The 23504-nt window shown below is 40.3% G+C and overlaps 1 protein-coding gene across 3 annotated transcripts in view; it reads left to right on the forward strand.

Moving 5' to 3' along the window:
* Window positions 1-23504, forward strand: part of myrf (myelin regulatory factor) — a 72364-nt gene that overhangs the window by 21026 nt on the left and 27834 nt on the right. For all 3 annotated transcript variants that reach the window (XM_031802111.1, XM_031802112.1, XM_031802113.1), the window contains exons 4-5: window positions 2852-2913; window positions 16310-16538. In XM_031802111.1, coding sequence (XP_031657971.1) covers window positions 2852-2913; window positions 16310-16538 — 291 coding nt within the window. The remainder of the gene's footprint in view (window positions 1-2851; window positions 2914-16309; window positions 16539-23504) is intronic.

Here is a 23504-nt window from a genome sequence, read left to right on the forward strand (position 1 = left end):
ATATATCTCCTCTTTGCTGCTATAACAGCCTCCACTCTTCTGGGAAGGCTTTCCATTAGATGATGGAACATTGCTGCTATAACAGCCTCCACTCTTCTGGGAAGGCTTTCTACTAGATGTTGGAACATTGCTGCTATAAAAGCCTCTACTCTTCTGGGAAGGCTTTCCACTAGATGTTGGATTATTGCAGCGGGGACTTGCTTCCATTCAGTCACAAGAACATTAGTGAGGTCGGGCACTGATGTTGAGCGATTAGGCCTGGCTCGCAGTTGGCGTTCCAATTCATCCCGAAGGTGTCCGATGGAGTTGAGGTCAGGGCTCTGTGAAATCAATTTCAAGAATCTCCCAATGAACAGTTCTTGTGCTGACGTTGCTCCCAGAGGAAGTTTGGAACTCGGTAGTGAGTGTTGCAACCGAGGACAGATGATTTCTACCCGCTATGAGCTTCAGCACTCAGAGGTCCCATTCTGTGAGCTTGTGGCCTACCACTTTCGGCTGAGCCATTGATGCTCCTAGAAGTTTCCACTTCACAATAACAGTACTTACAGTTGACCAGGGCAGCTCTAGCAGGCCAGAAATTTGGCAAACGTTGTTGTAAAGGTGGCATCCTATGATGGTGCCACGTTGAAAGTCACTGAGCTCTTTACTAAGGCCCTTCTACTGCCAATGTTTGTTTATGGAGATTGCATGGCTGTGTGCTCTGTTTTATACACCTATCAGCAACAGGTGTGGCTGAAATAGCCAAATCCACTAATTTGGAGGGGTGTCCACATACTTTTGTATATACATTGCACTTGTAAATGATTCAGACCCCTTTTTTCCAGATGTTTTACTTTACAGCCTTATTCTAGAATGTATTCAATAAACAAAAGCCTTAATCTACACACAATACCCCATAATGACAAAGGTAAAACAGGTTTTTAGAAATGCTTGCAAAAACTGAAATTTCTCATTTACGTAAAAGTTCATACCCTTTGCTATGAGACTCGAAATTGAGCTCAGGTGCATCCTGTTTCCATTGATCATCCTTGAGATGCTTCTACAACTTGATAGGAGTCCACCTTTGGTAAATTAAATTGATTGAACATGATTTGGAAAGGCACACACCGGTCTATATAAGGTCCCACAGTTGACAGTGTATGTCAGAGCAAAAACCAAGCCATGAGGTTGAAGAAATTGTCCGTAGAGCGTCGAGACAGGATTGTGTCAAGGCACAGATCTGGGGAAGGGTACCAAAACATTTCTACAGCATTGAAGGTCCCCAAGAACACATCGGCCTCCATCATTCTTAAATAGAAGAAGTATGGAACCACCAAGACTCTTCCGAGAGCTGGTCGCCCGGCCAAACTGAGCAATCAGGGGAAAAGGGCCATGGTCAGGGAGGTGACCAAGAAACCCGATGGTCACTCTGAGAGAGCTCCAGTGTTCCTCTGTGGAGATGGGAGAACCTTCCAGAAGGACAACTATCTCTGCAGCACTCCACCAATCAGGCCTTTATGGTAGAGTGGCCAGATGGAAACCACTCCTCAGTAGAAGGCACATGACAGGCCGCTTGGAGTTTGCCAAAAGGCACCTAAAGGACTCTGACCATGAGAAACAAGATTCTCTGGTCTGATGAAGATTGAACTCAATGGCTTGAATACCAAAGTGTCACTTCTGGAGGAAACCAGGCACCATCCCTACAGTGAAGCATGGTGGTGGCAGCAGCATGCTGTGGGGATGTTTTTCAGCGGCAGGGACTGGGAGACTAGTCAGGATCGAGGGAAAGATGAACGGAGCAAAGTACAGAGAGATTCTTGATGAAAACCTGCTCCAGAACTCAGGTCCTCAGACTGGGGCGAAGGTTCACCTTTCAACAGGATAACGACCCTAAGCACACAGCCAAGACAATGCAGGAGTGGCTTCGGGACAAGTCTCGGAGTGTCCTTAAGTGGTCCAGCCAGAGCCTGGACTTGAACCCGATCAAACATCTCTGGAGAGACCTGAAAATAGCTGTGCAGCGGCACTCCCCATTCAACCTGACATAGCTTGAGAGGATCTGCAGAGAAGAATGGGAGAAACTCCCCAAATACAGGTGTGCCAAGCTTGTAGCGACATACCCAAAAAGACTCGAGGCTGTAATCGCTGCCAAAGGTGCTTCAACAAAGCACTGAGTAAAGGGTCTGAATACTTATGTAAATGTGATATTTGTCTTTATGGGCTATTGTGAGTAGATTTGATGAGGGAGGGGAAAAAACTATTATCAATTTTAGAATAAGGCTATAATGTAACAAAATGTGGAAACAGTCAAAGGGTCTGAATACTTTCTGAATGCCCTGTAGTGTATATTGTGCAACCGCATCAACCCAGCAGGCAAAATTGGTTGTAATGACATAATCTCAACCAGTTTTTAACCTGCTACTTTTTAATAAGTTGTAACATCACCGTGAGATACAACTTGAAAAGATAAATCATAGTAGCTTTTTTTAACCGATGAGCCAGACTCATGTCTACAATGACATGATGGTTTAGGTCTAGATTAACTAGATTCACACCATAGACCCTTATACTAAATCCAGCTCCGTTATGTAATCAGTGGTTGAGAGCGAAGATGTGAGGAAGGCAGATATCAGAAACTAGAGTCATATTACAGATGGCCTGGAAACAACTCATGCAATCTATTGCACAACACAATGTAGATGATTTTGCTGCAGCTAAGTATGTTATTGCCTTTCAAAAATATATAAGAGATATTCTAAAATCAAATAACTTTCGGATTGAAATGCCATATTGTACGGGCACAAGTTTCTGCATGATAAAATCTGTATTGATCTTTATACCAACCAATCAATATTTCTCTACTACGTTCCAGGACGCTCCCAGAGTCCCCCCCAGACTCCAGCTCGGAGCCGTACTCCCCTCAGCAGGTCAATGGTAAGTCCAGCTCTGAGCCATACTCCCCTCAGCAGGTCAATGGTAAGTCCAGCTCTGAGCCGTACTCCCCTCAGCAGGTCAATGGTAAGTCCAGCTCTGAGCCGTACTCCTGTCAGCAGGTCAATGGTAAGTCCAGCTCTGAGCCGTACTCCCGTCAGCAGGTCAATGGTAAGTCCAGCTCTGAGCCGTACTCCCCTCAGCAGGTCAATGGTAAGTCCAGCTCTGAGCCATACTCCCCTCAGCAGGTCAATGGTAAGTCCAGCTCTGAGCCGTACTCCCCTCAGCAGGTCAATGGTAAGTCCAGCTCTGAGCCGTACTCCCCTCAGCAGGTCAATGGTAAGTCCAGCTCTGAGCCGTACTCCCCTCAGTAGGTCAATGGTAAGTCCAGCTCTGAGCCATACTCCCCTCAGCAGGTCAATGGTAAGTCCAGCTTTGAGCCATACTCCCCTCAGCAGATCAATGGTAAGTCCAGCTCTGAGCCATACTCCCCTCAGCAGGTCAATGGTAAGTCCAGCTCTGAGCCGTACTCCCCTCAGTAGGTCAATGGTAAGTCCAGCTCTGAGCCGTACTCCCCTCAGTAGGTCAATGGTAAGTCCAGCTTTGAGCCATACTCCCCTCAGCAGATCAATGGTAAGTCCAGCTCTGAGCCATACTCCCCTCAGCAGGTCAATGGTAAGTCCAGCTCTGAGCCATACTCCCCTCAGCAGGTCAATGGTAAGTCCAGCTCTGAGCCATACTCACCTCAGCAGGTCAATGGTAAGTCCAGCTCTGAGCCATACTCACCTCAGCAGGTCAATGGTAAGTCCAGCTCTGAGCCATACTCACCTCAGCAGGTCAATGGTAAATCTGAGCCCTCTTTTCCCTTGACTCTCTCCTGCTTCTTCCTGCCTCTCTCAATTAAGAACAGTTTATGTTGTGGTTGTGAAGGAGAGTGAATTGAGGACTTGAAGGTATAGAATAACAAAGGAAAGGCTGGGGCTGATGGACTAGAGGATATGGTGTTGATGGACTAGAGGATACGCTGTTGATGGACTAGAGGATATGGTGTTGATGGACTAGAGGATATGGTGTTGATGGACTAGAGGATACAGTGTTGATAGACTAGAGGATATGGTGTTGGGGTTGATAGACTAGAGGATATGGTGTTGGGGTTGATAGACTAAAGGATACGGTGTTGATGGACTAGAGGATATGGTGTTGGGGTTGATGGACTAGAGGATATGGTGTTGATGGACTAGAGGATATGGTGTTGGGGTTGATGGACTAGAGGATATGGTGTTGATGGACTAAAGGATATGGTGTTGGGGTTGATGGACTAGAGGATATGGTGTTGGGGTTGATAGACTAAAGGATATGGTGTTGATGGACTAGAGGATACGGTGTTGATGGACTAGAGGATATGGTGTTGATGGACTAGAGGATATGGTGTTGATGGACTAAAGGATATGGTGTTGGGGTTGATGGAGTAGAGGATATGGGGTTGATGGAGTAAAGGATACGGTGTTGATGGACTAGAGGATACGGTGTTGATGGACTAGAGGATATGGTGTTGGGGTTGATGGACTAGAGGATATGGTGTTGGGGTTGATGGACTAGAGGATATGGTGTTGGGGTTGATGGACTAGAGGATATGGTGTTGGGGTTGATGGACTAAAGGATATGGTGTTGGGGTTGATGGACTAGAGGATATGGTGTTGATGGACTAAAGGATATGGTGTTGGGGTTGATGGACTAGAGGATATGGTGTTGATGGACTAGAGGATATGGGGTTGATGGACTAAAGGATACGGTGTTGATGGACTAGAGGATACGGTGTTGATGGACTAGAGGATACGGTGTTGATGGACTAGAGGATATGGTGTTGATGGACTAGAGGATACGGTGTTGGGGTTGATGGACTAGAGGATATGGTGTTGGGGTTGATGGACTAGAGGATATGGTGTTGATGGACTAGAGGATACGGTGTTGATGGACTAGAGGATACGGTGTTGATGGACTAGAGGATACAGTGTTGGGGTTGATGGACTAGAGGATATGGTGTTGGGGTTGATGGACTAGAGGATATGGTGTTGGGGTTGATGGACTAGAGGATATGGTGTTGGGGTTGATGGACTAGAGGATATGGTGTTGGGGTTGATGGACTAGAGGATATGGTGTTGGGGTTGATGGACTAAAGGATATGGTGTTGGGGTTGATGGAGTAAATGATACGGTGTTGGGGTTGATGGACTAAAGGATATGGTGTTGGGGTTGATGGACTAGAGGATATGGTGTTGGGGTTGATGGACTAAAGGATATGGTGTTGGGGTTGATGGACTAGAGGATATGGTGTTGGGGTTGATGGAGTAAAGGATATGGTGTTGGGGTTGATGGACTAGAGGATATGGTGTTGGGGTTGATGGACTAAAGGATATGGTGTTGATGGACTAAAGGATACTGTGTTGATGGACTAAAGGATATGGTGTTGGGGTTGATGGAGTAAAGGATACGGTGTTGGGGTTGATGGAGTAAAGGATACGGTGTTGATGGACTAGAGGATATGGTGTTGATGGACTAAAGGATATGGTGTTGGGGTTGATGGACTAAAGGATACGGTGTTGATGGACTAGAGGATACGGTGTTGGGGTTGATGGACAAAAGGATATGGTGTTGATGGACAAAAGGATATGGGGTTGATGGACTAAAGGATATGGTGTTGATGGACTAGAGGATACGGTGTTGGGGTTGATGGACTAAAGGATATGGTATTGGGGTAGATGGACTAAAGGATACGGTGTTGATGGACTAAAGGATACTGTGTTGATGGACTAGAGGATATGATGTTGATGGACTAGAGGATATGGTGTTGATGGACTAAAGGATATGGTGTTGATGGACTAGAGGATACGGTGTTGGGGTTGATGGACTAAAGGATATGGTATTGGGGTAGATGGACTAAAGGATACGGTGTTGATGGACTAGAGGATATGGTGTTGATGGACTAAAGGATACGGTGTTGATGGACTAGAGGATATGGTGTTGATGGACTAGAGGATACGGTGTTGATGGACTAGAGGATATGGTGTTGATGGACTAGAGGATACGGTGTTGGGGTTGATGGACTAGAGGATATGGTGTTGATGGACTAGAGGATACGGTGTTGATGGACTAGAGGATACGGTGTTGATGGACTAGAGGATACAGTGTTGGGGTTGATGGACTAGAGGATATGTTGTTGGGGTTGATGGACTAGAGGATATGGTGTTGGGGTTGATGGACTAAAGGATATGGTGTTGGGGTTGATGGAGTAAAGGATACGGTGTTGGGGTTGATGGACTAAAGGATATGGTGTTGGGGTTGATGGACTAGAGGATATGGTGTTGGGGTTGATGGACTAGAGGATACGGTGTTGGGGTTGATGGAGTAAAGGATATGGTGTTGATGGACTAGAGGATATGGTGTTGGGATTGATGGAGTAAAGGATATGGTGTTGGGGTTGATGGACTAGAGGATATGGTGTTGGGGTTGATGGACTAAAGGATATGGGGTTGGGGTTGATGGACTAAAGGATATGGTGTTGGGGTTGATGGAGTAAAGGATACGGTGTTGGGGTTGATGGAGTAAAGGATACGGTGTTGATGGACTAGAGGATATGGTGTTGATGGACTAAAGGATATGGTGTTGGGGTTGATGGACTAAAGGATACGGTGTTGATGGAGTAGAGGATACGGTGTTGGGGTTGATGGACAAAAGGATATGGTGTTGATGGACAAAAGGATATGGGGTTGATGGACTAGAGGATACGGTGTTGGGTATGCTGGACTAAAGGATATGGTATTGGGGTAGATGGACTAAAGGATACGGTGTTGATGGACTAAATGATACAGTGTTGATGGACTAGAGGATATGATGTTGATGGACTAGAGGATATGGTGTTGATGGACTAAAGGATATGGTGTTGATGGACTAGAGTATACGGTGTTGGGGTTGATGGACTAAAGGATATGGTATTGGGGTAGATGGACTAAAGGATACGGTGTTGATGGACTAGAGGATATGGTGTTGATGGACTAAAGGATACGGTGTTGATGGACTAGAGGATACGGTGTTGATGGACTAGAGGATACGGTGTTGGGGTTGATGGACAAAAGGATATGGTGTTGATGGACAAAAGGATATGGTGTTGATGGACTAAAGGATATGGTGTTGATGGACTAAAGGATATGGTGTTGATGGACTAAAGGATATGGTGTTGATGGACAAAAGGATATGGGGTTGATGGACTAAAGGATATGGTGTTGATGGACTAGAGGATACGGTGTTGGGGTTGATGGACTAAAGGATATGGTATTGGGGTAGATGGACTAAAGGATATGGGGTAGATGGACTAGAGGATACGGTGTTGGGGTTGATGGACTAAAGGATATGGTATTGGGGTTGATGGACTAAAGGATATGGTGTTGATGGACTAATGGATACGGTGTTGATGGTCTAAAGGATATGGTGTTGATGGACTAGAGGATATGGTGTTGATGGACTAGAGGATATGGTGTTGATGGACTAGAGGATATGGTGTTGATCGACTAGAGGATATGGTGTTGATGGACTAAAGGATATGGTGTTGATGGACTAGAGAATATGGTGTTGATGGACTAGAGGATATGGTGTTGATGGACTAGAGGATATGGTGTTGATGGACTAGAGGATATGGTGTTGATGGACTAAAGGATATGGTGTTGATGGACTAGAGGATACGGTGTTGGGGTTGATGGACTAAAGGATACGGAGTCCTCAATTAGAGTAGATATGAAGAGAGAGTGAAAGATGAGAGAGAGAGATAAGAAAAGAGTTAGTCAGGGAAAGGGGTTGGGTATTCAAGAAATGGTTGAGGACAATGAGGAGGAGGATAAGTAGGCAGAAATGTGGAAGGGGAGGACTATGATGTGTCAGCTCAGTGGTAAAGGACTATGATTGGTCAGCTCAGTGGTAAAGGACTATGATGTGTCAGCTCAGTGGTAAAGGACTATGATTGGTCAGCTCAGTGGTAAAGGACTATGATTGGTCAGCTCAGTGGTAAAGGACTATGATTGGTCAGCTCAGTGGTAAAGGACTATGATGTGTCAGCTCAGTGGTAAAGGACTATGATTGGTCAGCTCAGTGGTAAAGGACTATGATAGGTCAGCTCAGTGGTAAAGGACTATGATGTGTCAGCTCAGTGCTCCCGCTACCGTCTCTTACGACGGAAAATAACTTCTGGATAGCAGAACAGCGATTACTCACCTCGAACTGGACAGATATTTTTTCTCCAATGAGTCTGATGCGAAGGATATGCTGTTTCTCCAGGACCAGGCTGAAAGTCAAGGTAATTGAGGAGGATACAATGCATTTGGAAAATATTCAGAGCCCTTGACTTTTTCCACATTTTGTTATGTTACAGCCTTATTCTAAAATTAATTAAAAACAACAACAACAAAAATCCTCATCAATCTACACACAATACCCCATATTGTAGCAAATGTATAAAAAAAAAAATATATATATATATATATTTACATAAGAATTCAGATCCTTTACTGTGAGACTCGAAATTGATCTCAGGTGCATCCTGTTTCCATTCATCATTCATGAGATGTTTCTACAACTTGATTGGAGTCCACCTGTGGTAAATTCAATTGATTGGACATTATTTGGAAATGCACACACCTGTCTATGTAAGGTCCCACAGTTGACAGTGCATGTCAGAGCAAACAACAAGCCATAAGGTTGAAGGAATTATCCGTAGAGGTCCAAGACAGGATTATGTTCGAGGCACAGATCTGGGGAAGTGTACCAAAAAATGTCTGCAGCATTGAAGGTCCCCAAGAACACAGTGGCCTCCATCATTCTTAAATGGAAGAAGAGCAATCTGGGGAGAAGGGCCTTGGTCAGGGAGGTGACCAAGAACCCGATGGACACTCTGACAGAGCTCCAGAGATCCTCTGTGGAGATGGAATCACCAATCATGTCTTTATGGTAGAGTGGCCACACAGAAGCCACTCCTCTGTACAAGGCATATGACAGCCAAAAGGAAACTAAAGACTCAGAAACAAGATTCTCTGGTCTGATGAAACCAAGATTGAACACTTTGGCCTAAATGCCAAGCATCACGTCTGGAAGAAACATGGCACCATCCCTACGGTGAAGCATGGGGGTGGCAGCATCATGCTGTGGGGATGTTTTTCAGTGGCAGGGAAAGGTGAACGGAGCAAAGTACAGAGAGATCCTTGATGAAAACCTGCTCCGCTCCAGAGTTCTCAGGACCCTATGCACAGAACCAAGTAAATGCAGAAGTGGATTCAGGACAAGTCTCTGAATGTCCTTGAGTGACCCAGCCAGAGCCCGGACTTGAACCTGATCGGATATCTCTGAAGAAAACTGAAAAAAGCTGTGCAGTGCGATGCTCCCCATCCAACCTGACAAAGCTTGAGAGGATCTACTGGGAAAGAATGGGAGAAACTCCCCAAATACAGGTGTGCCAAGCTTGTAGCATCATACTCAAGAAGATTTGAGGCTGTTGTTGCTGCCAAAGCAGCTTCAACAATGTACTGAGTAAAGGGTCTGAATATGTAAATATGATATTTATGTTTTTTTATTTGTAATACATTTGCAAAAAATATAAACTTGTTTTTGTTTTGTCATTATAGGGTATTGTGTGTAGATTTATGAAGGAAAAACACAATTGAATCCATTTTAGATGAAGGCTGTAACCTAACAAAATGTGGAAAAGGTCAAGGGGTCTGAATACTTTCGAAATGCACTGTGTCGACAACATTGACCCCACAGTGACCGTACGTACATAACCCAACCAGAAGCCATGGATTACAGGCAACATTCGCAATGAGCTCAAGGCTAGAGCTGCCACTTTCAAGGAGCGGGATACTAATCCAGACACGTATAAGAAATCCTGCTATGACCTCTAACCCTAACCATCAAACAGGCAAAGCATCAACACAGGACTAAGATTGAATCGTACTACACCGGATCTGATGCTCGTCGGATGTGGCAGGACTTGAAAACTATTACGTTCTACAAAGGGAAACCCAGCCGCGAGCTGCATAGTGACGCGAGCCTACCAGATGAGCTAAATGCCTTTTATGCTCGCTTCGAGGCAAACAACACTGAATGTATGAGAGCACCAGCTGTTCTGGACGATGTGTGCAAGACCATTAAAACGGTTAACATTCACAAGGCCACGGGGCCAGACGGATTACCAGGACATGTACTGTGAGCATGGGCGGACAAACTGGTAAGAGTCTTCACTGACATTTTCAACCTCTCCCTGACAGAGTCTGTAATGCCTACATGTTTCAAGCAGACCACCATTGTCCTTGTGCCCAAGAAAACGAAGGTAACCTGCCTAAATGACTACCGCCCTGTAGTTCTCACGTCTGTAGCCATGAAGTGCTTTGAAAGGCTGGTAATGGCTCACATCATCAACGTCATCCCGGAAACCCTAGACCCACTCAAATTCGCATACCGCCCCAACAGATCCACAGATGATTGCAGTCACTATTGCACTCCACACTGCCCTTTCCCACCTGGACAAAAGGAACACCTATGTGAGAATGCTGTTCATTGACAACAGCTCAATGTTCGACACCATAGTGCCCACGAAGTTCATCACAAAGCCAAGGACCCTGGGACTAAACGCCTCCCTCCGCAACTGGATCCTAGACTTCCTGACGAGCCGCCTCCTGGTGGTTCAGGGTAGCCTAGTGGTTAGAGCGTTGAACTAGTAACCGGAAGGTTGCAAGTTCAAATCCCTGAGCTGACAAGGTCCAAATCTGTTGTTCTACCCCTGAACAGACAGATAACCCACTGTTCCTAGGCCGTCATTGAAAATAAGAATTTGTTCTTAACTGACTTGCCTAGTTAAATAAAGGTAAAATAAAATAAAATTAATAAATAAATAAAATTACAAATTAAAAAATAACAACACATCTGCCATGCTGATCCTCAACACGGGGGCCCCTCAGGGGTGCATGCTCTGTCCCCTCTTCCCTTTTCATCCATGACTGCGTGGCCAAGCACGACTCCAACACCATCATTAAGTTTAGGCAGTGGTAGGCCTGATCACAGACAACGATGAGACAGCCTATAGGGAGGAGGTCAGAGACCTGGCAGTGTGTTTCCAGGACAACAACCTCTCCTTCAACGTGATCAGGACAAAGGAGATGATTGTGGACTACAGGAGGAGGACCGAGTTCTACAAAATTCCACAGTAAATACTACATGGTCGACTACTACAGTGTTGTATTGTAAACTGTAGTATTTTTGCATGTAGGCTGTTAAATACCTGATGGAACTCTGAAATATTCACATAATAGCTGGATTACCTACAGTATATTTCTCACTGAAATTATATGTATCTTTCTGCATTCCAATGCAAGTTGTAGAAGGCAACACAAGTAGTCTACAAGTGTCAACACAACGTTCTTACGTCCTGCCCCTCACACACACCCGTGTTGGTCTTTCCCATCAGTGAGAAGGTGTGGAAGGTCTTATCTGATTGGCAGACCTCCAGGAAGGAACAATGGAAAGTACCATTAGCCTAAGGTGGAGGGAACCTGGCCTGATTACCAATGAGATGAGACAGAATTAAAATGATAGCACTGTATTTCTGTATTGGATATACACAGGGCCTTCAGATTGTATTCACACCCTTTTCACTTTTTCCACATTTTGTTACATTTAGATTTAGATTTATGTTTTTAGAAATGTTTACAACTTAATAAAAAAAAGTAAAAGCTGAAATTTCAATAAGTATTTAACTCCTTTGTTGTGTTTGTTATGGCAACCCTAAATATGTTCAGGAGTAAAAAGTGGACTGTGTGCAATAACAGTGTTAACCAGATGTTTGAATGACTGCCTCATCTCTGTACCCTACACAATTATCTGTAAGGTCCCTCAGTCGAGCAGTGAATTTTATACAGAGATTCAACCACAAAGACCAGGGAGGTTTTCCAATGCTTCACAAAGAAGGTCACCTATTGGTAAAAAAATCATGACTTAGAATATGTGGACAACTATAAATACCTAGTTGTCTGGTTAGACTGCAAACTCTCCTTCCAGACTCATATTGAACATCTCCAATCCAAAATTAAATCTAGAATCTGCTTCCTGTTTCGCAACAAAGCCTCCGTCACACACGCCGCCAAACTTAACCTCGTAAAACTGACAATCCTACCGATCCTCGACAATGTCATTTACAAAATAGCCTCCAACACTCTACTCAGCAAACTGGATGAAGTCTATCACAGTGCCATCCGTTTTGTCACCAAAGCCCCATCAGCCACCCACCACTGTGACCTGTATGCTCTCGTCGGCTGGCCCTCGCTACATATTCATCGCCAGACCCACTGGCTCCAGGTCATCTATAAGTATTTGCTAGGTAAAACTCCGCCTTATCTCAGCTCACTGGTCACCATAACAACACCCACCCGTAGCACGCAGGTGTATTTCACTGGTCATCCCCAAAGCCAACACTTCCTTTGGCTGCCTTTCCTTACAGTTCTCTGCTGCCAATGACTGGAACGAATTGCAAAAATTGCTGAAGTTGGAGACTTATATCTCCCTCACTAAATTTAAGCATCTGCTATCTGAGCAGCTTACCGATCACTGCAGCTGTACATAGTCCATCTGTAAATAGCCCATCTGTAAATAGCCCATCTGTAAATAGCCCATCTGTAAATAGCCCATCTGTAAATAGCCCATCTGTAAATAGTCCATCTGTAAATAGTCCATCTGTAAATAGCCCATCTGTAAATAGCCCATCTGTAAATAGCCCATCTGTAAATAGCCCATCTGTAAATAGCCCATCTGTAAATAGCCCATCTGTAAATAGCCCATCTGTAAATAGTCCATCTGTAAATAGCCCATCTGTAAATAGCCCATCTGTAAATAGCCCATCTGTAAATAGCCCATCTGTAAATAGGCCATCTGTAAATAGCCCATCTGTAAATAGCCCATCTGTAAATTGCCCATCTGTAAATAGTCCATCTGTAAATAGCCCATCTGTAAATAGCCCATCTGTAAATAGCCCATCTGTAAATAGCCCATCTGTAAATAGTCCATCTGTAAATAGCCCATCTGTAAATAGCCCATCTGTAAATAGTCCATCTGTAAATAACCCATCTGTAAATAGCCCATCTGTAAATAGCCCATCTGTAAATAGCCCATCTGTAAATAGCCCACCTGTAAATAGCCCAAATATCCCATCTGTAAATAGTCCATCTGTAAATAGCCCATCTGTAAATAGCCCATCTGTAAATAGCCCATCTGTAAATAGCCCATCTGTAAATAGCCCATCTGTAAATAGCCCATCTGTAAATAGCCCATCCTTAAATAGCCCATCTGTAAATATCCCATCTGTAAATAACCCATCTGTAAATAGCCCATCTGTAAATAGCCCATCTGTAAATATCCCATCTGTAAATAGCCCATCTGTACATAGCCCATCTGTAAATAGCCCATCTGTAAATAGCCCATCCAACTACCTACCTGATCCTCATTTTGTTTTATTTACTTTTCTGCTCTTTTGCACACCAGTATTTCCAGTATCTCTACTTGCTCATCTATCACTCCAGTATTTCTACTTGCACATCATCATCTGCACATCTATCACTCCAGTGTTAATCTGCTAAATAATATTATTTATAAAAACATTCCAAAACATGCATCTAAAGTAATACTGCAAAAAATGTGGCAAAGAAATTAACATTATGTCCCTTACAAATTGTTATGTTTGGGACAAATCCAACACAACACATACTGAGTACTACACTTGATGTTTTCAAACATGGTGGTGGCTGCATCATGTTATGAGTATGCTTGTCATCGGCAAGGACTAAGGAGTTTTTTAGGATAAAAATAAACGGAATGGAGCTAAGCACAGCAAAAATCCTAGAGATAACCTGGTTCAGTCTGCTTTCCAACAGACACTGGGGGACAAATTCACCTTTCAGCAGGATAATAACCTAAAACACAAGGCCAAATATACGCTGGAGTTGCTTACCAAGACAACACTGAATATTCTTGAGTGGCCTAGTTATAGTTTTGACTTAAAATCAGCTTTAAAATCTATGGCAAGACTAGAAAATAGTTATCTAGCAATGATCAACAACCAACTTGACAGAGCTTGAATATTGTGCAAATATTGTACAATCCAAGTGTGCAAGGATCATAGAGACTTATCCAGAAAGACTCACAGCTGTAATTGCTGTCAAATATGATTCTAACATGTACAGTATTGACTCAGGGGTCAGATAGGTGAGAAAAAAAATGTATTTTATCGATTTTGAATTCAGGCTGTAACACAACATGTGGATTAAGTCAAAGGGTTTGAAAACGTTCAGATTGCACTGTATCTTAATGGATGGGAGGGTCACACTCACAGCTATTACAATACTGTGTCATCTGAGGGTTTTCCTGGTAAAAGATTGTATGGGAACCTGGCACAGATTATCAATAGGTGCATTCAAAAACACCAAATACACTGGACAAAGAACGCTGGTTTGACCCTGTGTCTGTCTTCAATGTATTTGGGTCAAGTTATCAGACTCAGTGATAACCAGGACTAGGAACTTATATTGTATATACACATAGATATTTATGGACGGTGCCTTCGTCCATCCAGACCCCTTGACTTTTTCCACATTTTGTTACGTCACAGCCTTAAAATGGAATACTTTGTCTTTTTTTCCTCATCAATCTAAACACAATACCCCATAATGACAAAGCAAAGCACAGGTTTTCAGAATTTTCTAACAGGTCGTTGTCCTGTTAGAACGTGAACCTTCGCCCCAGTCTGAGGTCCTGAATGCTCTGGAGCAGGTTTTCATCAATGATCTCTAAGTACTTTGCTAAGTTCATCATTGCCTCGATCCTGACTAGTCTCCCAGTCCCTGCTGCTGAAAAACATCCCACAGCATGATGTTGCCACCACCATGCTTCAACGTAGGGATGATGTCACTAGGCATTCAGGCCAAGGAGTTAAATCTTGTTTCTCATAGTCAGTGTCCTTTAGGTGCCTTTTGGCAAACTCCAAGCGGGCTGTCATGAGCCTTTTACTTAGGAGTGGCTTCCGTCTGGTCACTCTACCATAAAGACATGATTGGTGGAGTGCTGAAGAGATGGTTGTCCTTCTGGAAGGTTCTCCCATCTCCACAGAGGAACCATCAGGTTCTTGGTCACCTCCCTGACCAAGGCCCTTCTCCCACGATTGCTCAGTTTGTCCGGGCGTCCAGCTCTAGGAAAAGTCTTGGTGGTTCCAAACGTCTTCCATTTAAGAATGATGGAGGCCACTCTGTTCTTGGGGACCTTCAATGCTGTAGAAATGTTTTGGTACCCTTCCCCAGATTTGTGCCTTGACACAATCCTGTCTCGACGCTCTACGGACAATTCCTACGACCTCATGGCTTGGTTTTTGCTCTGACATGCCCTGTCAACTGTGGGAACTTATATAGACAGGCGTGCGCCTTTCCAAATCATGTCCATTCAATTGAATTAAAAAACATCTCAAGGATGATCAATGGAAACAGGATGCACCTGAGCTCAAGTTCGAGTCTCATCGCAAAGGATCTGAATACTTATATAATAATGTCAAAAAGTCTAAAAGCCTATTTTCTCTTTGTCTTTATGGAGTATCGTGTGTATAGTAGTCCATTTTAGAATAAGGCCATAACGTAACAAAATGTAGGAAAAGTCAAGGTGCCTGAATACGTTCCAAAGGCACAGCGGTCTAAGGCACAGCGGTCTAAGGCACAGCGGTCTAAGGCACAGCGGTCTAAGGCACAGCGGTCTAAGGCACAGCGGTCAAAGGCACAGCGGTCAAAGGCACAGCGGTCTAAGGCACAGCGGTCTAAGGCACAGCGGTCTAAGGCACATCGGTCTAAGGCACAGCGGTCTAAGGCACAGCGGTCTAAGGCACAGCGGTCTAAGGCACAGCGGTCTAAGGCACAGCGGTCTAAGGCACAGCGGTCTAAGGCACAGCGGTCTAAGGCACAGCGGTCTAAGGCACAGCGGTCTAAGGCACAGCGGTCAAATGCACAGCGGTCTAAGGCACAGCGGTCTAAGGCACAGCGGTCTAAGGCACAGCGGTCTAAGGCACAGCGGTCTAAGGCACAGCGGTCTAAGGCACAGCGGTCTAAGGCACAGCGGTCTAAGGCACAGCGGTCTAGCAGTAAGGCACTGTATCATCAGATGATACAGTATGATGATCAGAACAGGCAGAACTTGATAATACTGCATAAAAATGTCTTCCTCCCTGCCTTTCTCCCCATCTTCCTCCCTGTCTTCCTCCCTGTCTTCCTCCTTGTCTTCCTGTCCTTCTCCCTGTCTTCCTCCCTGTCTTCCTTCCTGTCTTTCTTCCTGTCTTCCAGACACTCACATGCTGAGGACCATGACACCAGAGAACATGTGTCACATGACCTCGCCGCCACTCCCCCCGCACGGCCATGGCTATCCAAACATGCACCGGGACATGTACCTAAAGCCTGAGCCAATGATCTCGCAGTACCCCATTGGTCCCACCTCCAGTGGGAGTTGTCAGGACCTGCAACAGAGCCAGATGCTGCATCAACTATTGCAACACCCACAACAGGGACAAGAGTGAGTGATCAATCAACAAATGAACCAATCAATCAACCAAACAATTAATGAATTGTAAACTTCTGCGGTTGTGAAGGGGAGGAGGAAGAAGATAATGGGATAATGTACAGACTGTTGAAACTGTAGATAATGTGATCCTGTAGATACTGACATACTGTAGATACTGAGGTACTATAGATCATGTAAATACTGAGATACTGTAGATACTATAGAGAATGTAGACCCTAGAAAATGTCAATATTTTTTGTAGATACTGTAGATAAAGTAGATACTGTGGATGAGATACTGAAATATTATAGATAATGTAGATACGGAGATACTGTAAATACTATAGATACTGTAGATACGGAGATACTGTACATGCTGAGATACTGTAGATACTGTAGATACTGTAGATACTATAGATACTGTAGATACTATAGATACTGTAGATACTATAGATACTGTAGATACTGTAGATACTATAGATACTGTAGATACTATAGATACTATAGATACTGTAGATACTGTAGATACTATAGATACTATAGATACTATAGATACTGTAGATACTGTAGATACTGTAGATACTATAGATACTGTAGATACTATAGATACTGTAGATACTGTAGATACTGTAGATACTATAGATACTATAGATACTATAGATACTGTAGATACTGTAGATACGATAGATACTGTAGATACTATAGATACTGTAGATACTGTAGATACTGTAGATACTATAGATACTGTAGATACTGTAGATACTATAGATACTATAGATACTGTAGATACTATAGATACTGTAGATACTATAGATACTGTAGATACTATAGATACTATAGATACTGAGATACTATAGATACTGTAGATACTGTAGATACTGTAGATACTATAGATACTGTAGATACTGTAGATACTGTAGATACTATAGTACTGTAGATACTATAGATACTGTAGATACTATAGATACTGTAGATACTATAGATACTGTAGATAATATAGATATAGATACTGTAGATAATATAGATACTGTAGATAATATAGATACTGTAGATACTATAGATACTGTAGATACTATAGATACTGTAGATAATATAGATACTGTAGATAATATAGATACTGTAGATAATATAGATACTGTAGATACTGAGATACTGTAGATACTGTAGATACTATAGATACTGTAGATACTATAGATACTGTAGATACTGTAGATACTGTAGATACTATAGATACTGTAGATACTGTAGATACTATAGATACTGTAGATACTGTAGATACTGTAGATACTGTAGATACTGAGATACTGAGATACTATAGATACTGTAGATACTGTAGATACTGTAGATACTATAGATACTGTAGATACTATAGATACTATAGATACTGTAGATACTGTAGATACTGTAGATACTATAGATACTGTAGATACTATAGATACTGTAGATACTGTAGATACTATAGATACTGTAGATACTGAGATACTGTAGATACTGAGATACTGTAGATACTATAGATACTGTAGATACTATAGATACTGTAGATACTGTAGATACTGAGATACTGTAGATACTGTAGATACTATAGATACTATAGATACTGTAGATACTGTAGATACTGAGATACTGTAGATACTGTAGATACTATAGATACTGAGATACTGTAGATACTGTAGATACTATAGATACTGTAGATACTGTAGATACTGTAGATACTATAGATACTATAGATACTGTAGATACTGTAGATACTGAGATACTGTAGATACTGTAGATACTATAGATACTGAGATACTATAGATACTGTAGATACTATAGATACTGTAGATACTATAGATACTGTAGATACTGTAGATACTGTAGATACTGAGATACTGTAGATACTGTAGATACTATAGATACTGTAGATACTATAGATACTGTAGATAATATAGATACTGTAGATACTGTAGATACTATAGATACTGTAGATACTGTAGATACTATAGATACTGTAGATACTATAGATACTGTAGACACTGTAGATACTATAGATACTGTAGATACTGTAGATACTATAGATACTGTAGATACTATAGATACTGTAGATACTGTAGATACTATAGATACTGTAGATACTATAGATACTGTAGATACTGTAGATACTGTAGATACTGAGATACTGTAGATACTGAGATACTGTAGATACTATAGATACTGTAGATACTGTAGATACTGAGATACTGTAGATACTATAGATACTGTAGATACTGAGATACTGTAGATACTATAGATAATATAGATACTGTAGATACTGTAGATACTATAGATAATATAGATACTGTAGATACTGTAGATACTGAGATACTGTAGATACTATAGATACTGTAGATACTGTAGATACTGTAGATACTGTAGATACTATAGATACTGTAGATACTATAGATACTGTAGATACTGTAGATACTGAGATACTGTAGATACTGTAGATACTGAGATACTGTAGATACTATAGATACTGTAGATACTGTAGATACTGTAGATACTGTAGATACTGTAGATACTGTAGATACTGTAGATACTGAGATACTGAGATACTATAGATACTGTAGATACTGTAGATACTGTAGATACTGTAGATACTATAGATACTGTAGATACTGTAGATACTATAGATACTGTAGATACTATAGATACTGTAGATACTATAGATACTGTAGATACTGTAGATACTGTAGATACTGAGATACTGAGATACTGTAGATACTGAGATACTGTAGATACTATAGATACTGTAGATACTATAGATACTGTAGATACTGTAGATACTGTAGATACTGAGATACTGTAGATACTATAGATACTATAGATACTGTAGATACTGTAGATACTGAGATACTGTAGATACTATAGATACTGAGATACTGTAGATACTGTAGATACTATAGATACTGTAGATACTGTAGATACTATAGATACTATAGATACTGTAGATACTGTAGATACTGAGATACTGTAGATACTGTAGATACTATAGATACTGAGATACTGTAGATACTGTAGATACTGTAGATACTGTAGATACTATAGATACTGTAGATACTATAGATACTGTAGATACTGTAGATACTGAGATACTGTAGATACTGTAGATACTATAGATACTGTAGATACTATAGATACTGTAGATAATATAGATACTGTAGATACTATAGATACTGTAGATACTGTAGATACTATAGATACTGTAGATACTATAGATACTGTAGATACTGTAGATACTATAGATACTGTAGATAATATAGATACTGTAGATACTGTAGATACTATAGATACTGTAGATACTGTAGATACTATAGATACTGTAGACACTGTAGATACTATAGATACTGTAGATACTGTAGATACTATAGATACTGTAGATACTATAGATACTGTAGATACTGTAGATACTATAGATACTGTAGATACTATAGATACTGTAGATACTGTAGATACTGTAGATACTGTAGATACTGAGATACTGTAGATACTATAGATACTGTAGATACTGTAGATACTGAGATACTGTAGATACTATAGATACTGAGATACTGTAGATACTATAGATACTGAGATACTGTAGATACTGTAGATACTGTAGATACTGTAGATACTATAGATACTGTAGATACTATAGATACTGTAGATACTGTAGATACTGAGATACTGTAGATACTGTAGATACTATAGATACTGTAGATACTATAGATACTGTAGATAATATAGATACTGTAGATACTATAGATACTGTAGATACTGTAGATACTATAGATACTGTAGATACTATAGATACTGTAGATACTGTAGATACTATAGATACTGTAGATAATATAGATACTGTAGATACTGTAGATACTATAGATACTGTAGATACTGTAGATACTATAGATACTGTAGACACTGTAGATACTATAGATACTGTAGATACTGTAGATACTATAGATACTGTAGATACTATAGATACTGTAGATACTGTAGATACTATAGATACTGTAGATACTATAGATACTGTAGATACTGTAGATACTGTAGATACTGAGATACTGTAGATACTGTAGATACTGAGATACTGTAGATACTATAGATACTGTAGATACTGTAGATACTGAGATACTGTAGATACTATAGATACTGTAGATACTGTAGATACTGAGATACTGTAGATACTATAGATAATATAGATACTGTAGATACTGTAGATACTGTAGATACTATAGATACTGTAGATACTATAGATACTGTAGATACTGTAGATACTGAGATACTGTAGATACTGTAGATACTGAGATACTGTAGATACTATAGATACTGTAGATACTGTAGATACTGTAGATACTGTAGATACTATAGATACTGTAGATACTGTAGATACTGTAGATACTGAGATACTGAGATACTATAGATACTGTAGATACTGTAGATACTGTAGATACTGTAGATACTATAGATACTGTAGATACTGTAGATACTATAGATACTGTAGATACTATAGATACTGTAGATACTGTAGATACTATAGATACTGTAGATACTGTAGATACTGTAGATACTGAGATACTGAGATACTGTAGATACTGAGATACTGTAGATACTATAGATACTGTAGATACTATAGATACTGTAGATACTGTAGATACTGAGATACTGTAGATACTGTAGATACTATAGATACTATAGATACTGTAGATACTGTAGATACTGAGATACTGTAGATACTGTAGATACTATAGATACTGAGATACTGTAGATACTGTAGATACTATAGATACTGTAGATACTGTAGATACTGTAGATACTATAGATACTATAGATACTGTAGATACTGTAGATACTGAGATACTGTAGATACTGTAGATACTATAGATACTGAGATACTGTAGATACTGTAGATACTATAGATACTGTAGATACTATAGATACTGTAGATACTGTAGATACTGAGATACTGTAGATACTGTAGATACTATAGATACTGTAGATACTATAGACACTGTAGATAATATAGATACTGTAGATACTATAGATACTGTAGATACTATAGATACTGTAGATACTGTAGATACTGTAGATACTGAGATACTGTAGATACTGTAGATACTATAGATACTGTAGATACTATAGATACTGTAGATAATATAGATACTGTAGATACTATAGATACTGTAGATACTATAGATACTGTAGATACTGTAGATACTATAGATACTGTAGATAATATAGATACTGTAGATACTGTAGATACTGTAGATACTGTAGATACTGAGATACTGTAGATACTGAGATACTGTAGATACTATAGATACTGTAGATACTGAGATACTGTAGATACTATAGATAATATAGATACTGTAGATACTATAGATACTGTAGATACTGTAGATACTGAGATACTGTAGATACTATAGATAATATAGATACTGTAGATACTGTAGATACTGAGATACTGTAGATACTGTAGATACTGAGATACTGTAGATACTGTAGATACTGAGATACTGTAGATACTATAGATACTGTAGATACTGAGATACTGTAGATACTATAGATAATATAGATACTGTAGATACTGTAGATACTGTAGATACTGAGATACTGTAGATACTGTAGATACTGAGATACTGTAGATACTATAGATACTGTAGATACTGTAGATACTGAGATACTGTAGATACTATAGATACTGAGATACTGTAGATACTATAGATAATATAGATACTGTAGATACTATAGATACTGAGATACTGTAGATACTGAGATACTGTAGATACCATAGATAATGTAGATACTGTAGATACTGTAGATACCATAGATAATGTAGATACTGTAGATACTGTAGATACTGTAGATACTATAGATAATATAGATACTGTAGATACTGAGATACTGTAGATACTATAGATACTGTAGATACTGTAGATACTGTAGATACTATAGATAATATAGATACTGTAGATACTGTAGATACTGTAGATACTATAGATAATATAGATACTGTAGATAATATAGATACTGTAGATACTGTAGATACTGAGATACTGTAGATACTATAGATAATATAGATACTGTAGATACTGTAGATACTGAGATACTGTAGATACTATAGATACTATAGATAATATAGATACTGTAGATACTATAGATACTATAGATAATATAGATACTGTAGATACTGAGATACTGTAGATACTGTAGGTACTATAGATACTGTAGATACTGAGATACTGTAGATACTATAGATAATATAGATACTGTAGATACTGTAGATACTGAGATACTGTAGATACTATAGATACTGTGATAGAGATACTGTAGATACTATCAATATTGTTGATACTGTAAATACGGAGAGACAATAGATACTATAGATACTGTAGATACTGTAGATGCTGAGATACTGTAAATACTATAGATACTGTAGATACTGAGATGCTGTAGATACTCTAGATACTCTAGATACTATAGATACTGTGATAGAGATACTGTAGATACTGTAGATACTGTAGATACTGAGATACTGTAGATACTATAGATACTGTAGATACTGTAGATACTATAGATACTGTAGATACTGTAGATACTGAGATACTGTGATACTATAGATACTGTAGATACTATAGATACTGTAGATACTGTAGATACTGTAGATACTGTAGATACTATAGATACTGAGATACTGTAGATACTATAGATAATATAGATACTGTAGATACTGTAGATACTGAGATACTGTAGATACTATAGATACTGTGATAGAGATACTGTAGATACTATCAATACTGTTGATACTGTAAATACGGAGAGACAATAGATACTGTTGATAATGTAGACTCTGTAGATACTGTATATACTATAGATACTGTAGATACTGGAGATACTGGAGATACTGAGATACTGTAGGTACTGAGATACTGTAGATACTGAGATAATATAGATACTGTAGATACTGTATATACTATAGATA

This window comes from Oncorhynchus kisutch, linkage group LG22, assembly GCF_002021735.2.
Source record: "Oncorhynchus kisutch isolate 150728-3 linkage group LG22, Okis_V2, whole genome shotgun sequence".
Taxonomy (NCBI): domain Eukaryota; kingdom Metazoa; phylum Chordata; class Actinopteri; order Salmoniformes; family Salmonidae; genus Oncorhynchus; species Oncorhynchus kisutch.